We start from the raw sequence: 6,464 nt of genomic DNA, 5'->3' as shown, positions 1-6,464 counted from the left end.
ATAGCCATGCATTGTGGTGGCACCTATAATCCCAGCTACTTGGGAGGCTGAGGCAAAAGAATCACTTAAACCAAAGAGTTTGAGGTTGCTGTGAGCTGTGATGTCACAGCACTCTACTGAGGGCAACAAAGTGAAACTTTGCCTCAAAAATAAATAAATAAAATAAAATACCCGGGCATTGAGGTGGGTACCTATAGTCTCAGCTACTTAGGAGGCTGAGGCAAGAGAATCACTTGAGTCCAAGAGTTTGAGGTTGCTGTGAGCTATGATGCCACAGCACTCTACTGAGGGTGACAAAGTAAGATTCTATCTCAAAATAATAAATGATAATAATAATCATAATCTAAAATAAAATAAAATAAAAAATAAAGTGCACAGCTGGGAGGATACAGTATGTGTAGACAGATTTCTCAGAGAGCCAGGCCCAGGCGCTGGTTCCTGATTTGGCCTTCACACCCTTTTGCCACAACTCCATTCTCTAGATCTTACCAAAGCGTTGGGAGCCAGCAAAAAAAGCTCTGCTCAGGACAAAGGGACGTTCTATGCCCCCGGAGCGCAATGTCAGCCCATCAGCTGTCGCCATATGCTGGGTGGGGAGAAGACAAAGAGGAAGAGTGAGGACCAGAAGCTAGCTGTTATCTGCAAGTTCCCTGGGCCTCAAGTCTCTGGGCCGTGTTTCCCCCCTTTCTACCAACTCTCCTGGCTCCCCCTTACCACATAGAGACCATAGATGTTATGCAAGTCACGATGCTCCCAGCCTCCATAATGCTGGGCATCCTTGAGCATGGTGACCTCAGGACCATTGAACACAGATGGTTCGTTCATGTCATTCCAGACATAGAGGTTGGGAGCTGAGCCCTGGGAACAGAGGTAGAAAATGGGGCCAGAAGGACAGAGGGGAGGAAGAGGATATTGTCAGAGCAAAAACTTCTAGAAATATAAAAAGATACATTTTTCAGGGCCCTCCCAGGATCATCAAATCCCTCTGATACATTGCCAAAACGGGGTTGGCAAGCAGAGAAAGACTGATTCAGGGTAGCAGAGTGAGAAAGATAGATGCAGGTCCAGGGCAAAGCCCTCCCTACCTCATAATTGTCATAACTGAACATGTTCGCCCACCAGGCCCTCATAGTGGGGTTGGTGAAGTCAGGGTAACCAGCTGAGCCTGGAAGAGGTTAAAGTTGGCTGTAAACCCTCTAAGGGGAAAAGAGCCACTGTTCTATCTCCCTAATCTCCCAATCACCTCTCCCCCAATTCTGGGCCTGCCTACCTGGCCAGCACCAGCCTTCATAGTCAGAGCCATCCCGTGTTTTAATATACAGCCCCAGGTTCCGCAGCTCTTCATGAACTCGGTAGCCAGAGTCAACCTTGATGTGGGGATCCACAATGGTCACCAGCTAGGAGCAAGGAATATGGGTGGTCAGACTTCTCTAGGGCCGTTATGCCTCAGCCTTAGCCTGAGAAGACCAAGCATGTTACCTTCCGCCTCTTGGAGGCCAACTGCTCAAGCATGGTGTGGGGCTGAGGGAAACGGCTAGGGTCCCATGTGAAGTACCGCTTGCCATCAGCATGCTCAATGTCCAACCAAATGACATCGCAGGGCAGATTGTGATCATCGAAGCCCTGATCCACTTCTAGCACATCAGCCTCATCGCGGTAGTTCCAACGGCTCTGGTGGTAGCCCAGGGAAAAGAGTGGAGGCAAGGCCTGGGTCCCTGTAAGTTCATCAAGGGATGGAGGTCACAATGGGGATCAGGCCCAATACTTAGAAATTGATGGAGGCTGAAGGGTATAAGCTGGGGCATGGGACATCTGAAAATATGTAGAATTACAGAATCACCCCTCAGGAAGAAGAAGGCAGAAAAATGAGGCTGTCTGCTAACACAGCAGGGATACCATGTACCTGTGAGACTAGCATACTGCCGGAAGACATCAGAGATGGAGGGCCCAAGCAGCAGAAAGACATCAATGATGCCAGTCTCTGACATCCAGCGAACATCTGTCTGTGGAGTCTCCCCAGAACCCTGCAGGTAGTCCAGCATCTTCCCAAACAGGGTCTGTATAGGGAATCAGAGAAAGGTCAGATACCTGCCCTCGCATCAATCCCAAGACTAAAGTCGCAATTTTCTCCTCAGAGTCCACACATACTTAGCTCCTGTGAATCCCTTTGGTTGAGATTAAATGTTGTCTCCTCAGTGAGACTTTCCTGGACCACACTGTCTAAAACAAAACTGCCTCCAACCCCCACCCCATAACTGTTTCTTGTCTTTTGTTAGTTACCACTTACCACCCCTGAACTCATCTTGCCTTCTTTGTTATGTGATTAACAGCCGTGTTCCTCCCTGGTAGTCAGGATCTTTCAAACCTCAGTTAGCACTACATCCCCAGCACCTAGAAGAGTGCCTACCTAGAACACAATGTACTGGTACTAAGTGTATCCCCTCAGTCCAGAGAGGGCAATACCTGCTCCATTAATATGTGTCTTCTGGGAGTGACTGGGGAATTCAAATGCACATCAGGCCCAAGGCCCCTTCTTTTACCCACATAGGCTATCCTCCAGACTTTTTAAAACTAACGCCCCTAGCATAACTCATTTGTCTCAAAGCCTGGAAAGCTCACTCCCTCCTCACCCTGTGCCTCTGCTCTCACCTTCCCTGCAGTGTTGGAGGATATATCAACCCAGGTCTCTGCAGCATTGAGCCAAAAGACGCCCAAGTCCCGATGAGGGTTGTGTGCTAGGAGCACAGGGACAGACCCATACAGGGCCATTGGGTTGTATAGCTCGTACTGGAACACATCCAAATTATAAAGACGATACGGCTCCCCACCCCTGTAGACAGACAAGACAGGCTTGAGCAGATAATTGGCCCCAGGTTGCAGCACATACAACCCCTATCCCACAGACATAGGTAAGAAATAGGAACTGGCTTCTCTGCCCTTTCTCAGAAGATTTTGTGATCACCATAAGACATGATTCATGATTGTCTAGAGTATACAATCTTCATGCACAGCTCCCCAATGCCCCAGTTTCTTTTTGCCCCTCCACACCCAATGTTGATGTCATCAGGGGACTCACTCTGTGACCTTCAGCCTCAGGTTGTCTGCATGCTCAGGGATCCCATACACATGTTCCATGCCTGGCAGAGAGAAGTCCAAACCCACAGACATGGGGCCTGGAAGGGGAAAAAAAGCAAAGAACAGGTTCTAGAGCTGCTGCTTCACAAGGACTCCCTGTGCCCCTGCCCAAGGCTATCCCAGCCCCTCACCATATGGCTTGCTGTCAGTGTGCGTTTTGAATGTCTCCTCCCAGGCTCCTGGCTCATCTTTCTCTGCCTTCCCCTGGGTCTCCTCTAGCTGTAAGGAGGAAAGTGGACCACTACCCAATCACACACAAGTTCTCTCTCTTCCCACTCCCATTTTCTAAATTCCATCCCTAATGGCAAGACTAAACTCAAGTTTCTTTTTTTTTTTTTTTTGAGACAGAGCTTCAAGCTGTCAACCTGGGTAGAATGCTGTGGCATCACAGCTTACAGCAACCTCCAATTCCTGAGCTCAAGCAATTCTCCTGCCTCCGCCTCCGAAGAAGCCGGAACTACAGGCGCCCACCTCCCAGCTATTTTTCAGTTGCAGCTGTCATTGTTGTCTGGCAGGCCCAGACTGGATTCAAACCCGCCAGGTCAGGTGTATGTGGCTGGCGCCTTAGCTGCTGAGCCACAGGCACTGAGCCTAAACTCAAGTTTCTTGTGGGCCATTCCCATCCAACCTCTCAGCCAGCCCTATCCTCCAACCACCCACACCCTCCGACTTGCCTTGTCACCATCCCCTGGTGTTTCCTCGGGCTGGGCCCCATCACCCTCAGCTGGGTCTTTTGATCCTTGCCTGGAAGGTAGGAGAGCTGTCTGCTCCAATCCAGAAGGGACAGGGACGAGGGGCTAGCGGAAGGAGGGGTAGGGGAATAGAGAGCCAAGGGTCCAAAGGAACGAAGGCATTGGAAGAAGGGACTGAATGTTAAAGCTTGGAGAGGGACCCCTAGTGAGCAGGTAAGCTGGCAAAGGATGGGGAAAGAAATGAGAAAGGGAAATAAGGAGTAAATGCCACCAGGAGGTGCTTTCCACACATAGGCCCAAATCACCAGCCTCTGCCAGCATCCCAAAAGAGACAGGCAGGATTGTTCAGGGGTCTGGGTTCTGAATGCCAATCATGGTTCTGCTGCCTCCACTGAGAGACTCTGGTCCCCAAATGACCTTATTAGGTAACAGCCTCCTGGCCTGACACAGGGTTTTACAAAGGCAAATGGGTCATACTATACCAAGCCTCTACAGACATACACAGGGACTTAAAGAGGTTCTGCCAAAGAATGCTTTCAAGGACAACTGGCAAGTAGCTCTGCCTAGAACCTCAGCTGCACCCCAGTAGTATCTCTAGCAACAGGCAGCATCTCTCCACCCACCCCTTGGCAAAGCAGTAAGCTCCCTACATGCCTTATAGACTTTAAACAATTTCTCTTCCTTCTCCCAGGGGGCTCCCAGCCAGGCAAACAGAAAATGGGGGAAAACACAGCACAGAGCTAAGGAAAGAAAGTCGAGTAATGGGCAAGGCATGGAAGGGGCTGGGGTCCCTACCCCTGTGGGCTAAAGTAAAGGGTGGGTAAGGGCAGAGGAACAGATACAGTACCAGTGGCCGTGGATTTACCTAGAGAAAAGGTTCTTGATCTTATCCCACATGCTACCGAGCGTGAGACTAACTTTATCCGAGAAACTGGGGCAGGAGGAGATGGGTAGGGAAGGGAAAAAGGAGGCACAAAACCAACACAAAAACAGAAACATAAAAGTGAGTTTCAGTCGACAAACTTCCAGAGATGGGGGGGAAAAGAAACTAAAATAAATAAATAAATAAATAGGAAGAAAATAAATCTGGGAAATGTGATGACGTGAGAAGGGGAAGAGGGGAGGAGATGCCCCAGGTACAGCTCAGGGACAAAAGTGACTGCCTCCTGGTCTGTACAGAAAATGGAGAAAACTGCAACCCAGGTCTGATTTCTACCCTCCCTAACAGACAGCTTCTCCCAGCCCCCAGCCCCTACTTAGATGTCCTGCCACCCTGTCTCCTCCCAGGAACCCAACGCCAGACCCCATAACACCCTAGGGTCTTTCAGAATATGTTCCCTGCAGCCACAACCTCTGTACTCACGAGACCCTGGGAGCCCTCTGGTGCTCAAACTCCAAGAGTCCGCGAGCATTGACACTGAGCAGAAGGCTTCGGTCCTCTAGTAGGTCAAGGCGGAATGGCCGTGCTGTCAAGATGATCTTATAGGGGCCATCGGCCACGGTTAGTTCCACACTGTTATCATCACGGCCAGAGATAGAAAGCCTGGGAAAGAGATCAAAAGGAATATAAGGAAGTACAAAGAGCCAAAAGTAGTCACTACACTTCAGAAGTGGGGCCTGCTAAGAGCAATAGGCAATGTGGTAACAGTCCAAGTATAGACAAATTGATCAAAGGAACCCAGAATACTGAACACATAAAGACCCCCCAAAAAGACCCAAGAATCCTCACTTTGAAATGTAACAGAAGTGGCATTTCAGATTAGTGAGGGAAAAAAAATGACTATTCAGCTGGGCACCCACAGCTCAGTGGTTAGGATGCCAGCCACATACACCAGGGCTGGCAAGTTGGAACCTAGCCTTGGCCACCGAAAACAACAAATGACCAATTACAACAAAAAAATAGCCAGGCATTATGGTGAGCACCCATAGTCCCAGCTACTTGGGAGGCTGAGGCAAGAGAATTGCTTAAGACCAAGAGTTTGAGGTTGCTGTGCGCTGTGAGGCCATGGCACTCTACCAAGGGCAAAAGAGTAAAAGAACGTCTCAAAAAAATAAATAAATAAAATAAGTGCCGCCCTTAGCTCAGTGGGTAGGGTGCCAGCCACATACACCAGGGCTGGCGGGTTCAAACCTGGCCTGGGCCAGCTAAAACATCGATGACAACTGCAACCAAAAAATAGCCATGTGTTATGGTGGGCACCTGTAGTCCCACCTACTTGGGAGACTGAGACAAGAGAATCACTTAAGCCCAAGAGTTTGAGGTCACGGCTCGGCACCTGTGGCTCAAGTGGGTAAGGCAACAGCCAAATACACCTGAGCTGGCAGGTTCAAATCCAGCCTAGGCCCGCCAAACAACGACAGCTGCAACCAGAAAATAGCCGGGCGTTGTTGCAGGCACCTGTAGTCCCAGCAACTTGGGAGGCTGAGGCAAGAGAATCGCTTAAGCCCAGGAGTTGAAGGTTGCTGTGAGCTGTGATACAGCACTCTACCTAGGGTGAGAGCTTGAGACTGTCTAAAAAATAAAAATAAATAAATAAATATAACAATTCAATAACAGAGTTGGAAAAAGAGATTTTTATTTTATTATATTTATTTATTTTTTGAGACAGTCTCACTTTGTCACTCTATTTGTAGAAT

General features: G+C 49.1%; 1 protein-coding gene across 1 annotated transcript in view; it reads right to left on the bottom strand.

The window, feature by feature from the left end:
• The window catches only part of GANAB (glucosidase II alpha subunit), a 13,711-nt gene extending 8,341 nt beyond the window's left edge, over positions 1-5,370 (bottom strand). The window contains exons 1-12 of the mRNA XM_012810636.2: positions 5,191-5,370; positions 4,693-4,758; positions 3,810-3,879; positions 3,267-3,354; positions 3,077-3,173; positions 2,650-2,830; positions 1,904-2,057; positions 1,480-1,715; positions 1,271-1,397; positions 1,086-1,165; positions 715-858; positions 490-586 (exon numbers count right to left, since the gene is read on the bottom strand). Of these exons, the coding sequence (XP_012666090.1) occupies positions 490-586; positions 715-858; positions 1,086-1,165; positions 1,271-1,397; positions 1,480-1,715; positions 1,904-2,057; positions 2,650-2,830; positions 3,077-3,173; positions 3,267-3,354; positions 3,810-3,879; positions 4,693-4,724 (1,306 nt within the window). The 5' untranslated portion in view covers positions 4,725-4,758; positions 5,191-5,370. The remainder of the gene's footprint in view (positions 1-489; positions 587-714; positions 859-1,085; positions 1,166-1,270; positions 1,398-1,479; positions 1,716-1,903; positions 2,058-2,649; positions 2,831-3,076; positions 3,174-3,266; positions 3,355-3,809; positions 3,880-4,692; positions 4,759-5,190) is intronic.
• Positions 5,371-6,464: the final 1,094 nt, after the last annotated feature.

Source organism: Otolemur garnettii, unplaced genomic scaffold, assembly GCF_000181295.1.
Source record: "Otolemur garnettii isolate 467f Iridium unplaced genomic scaffold, OtoGar3 scaffold00140, whole genome shotgun sequence".
Classification (NCBI taxonomy): domain Eukaryota; kingdom Metazoa; phylum Chordata; class Mammalia; order Primates; family Galagidae; genus Otolemur; species Otolemur garnettii.
Note: the sequence above shows the minus strand (reverse complement) of the source record. Positions and strands in the feature narration are given on the sequence as shown.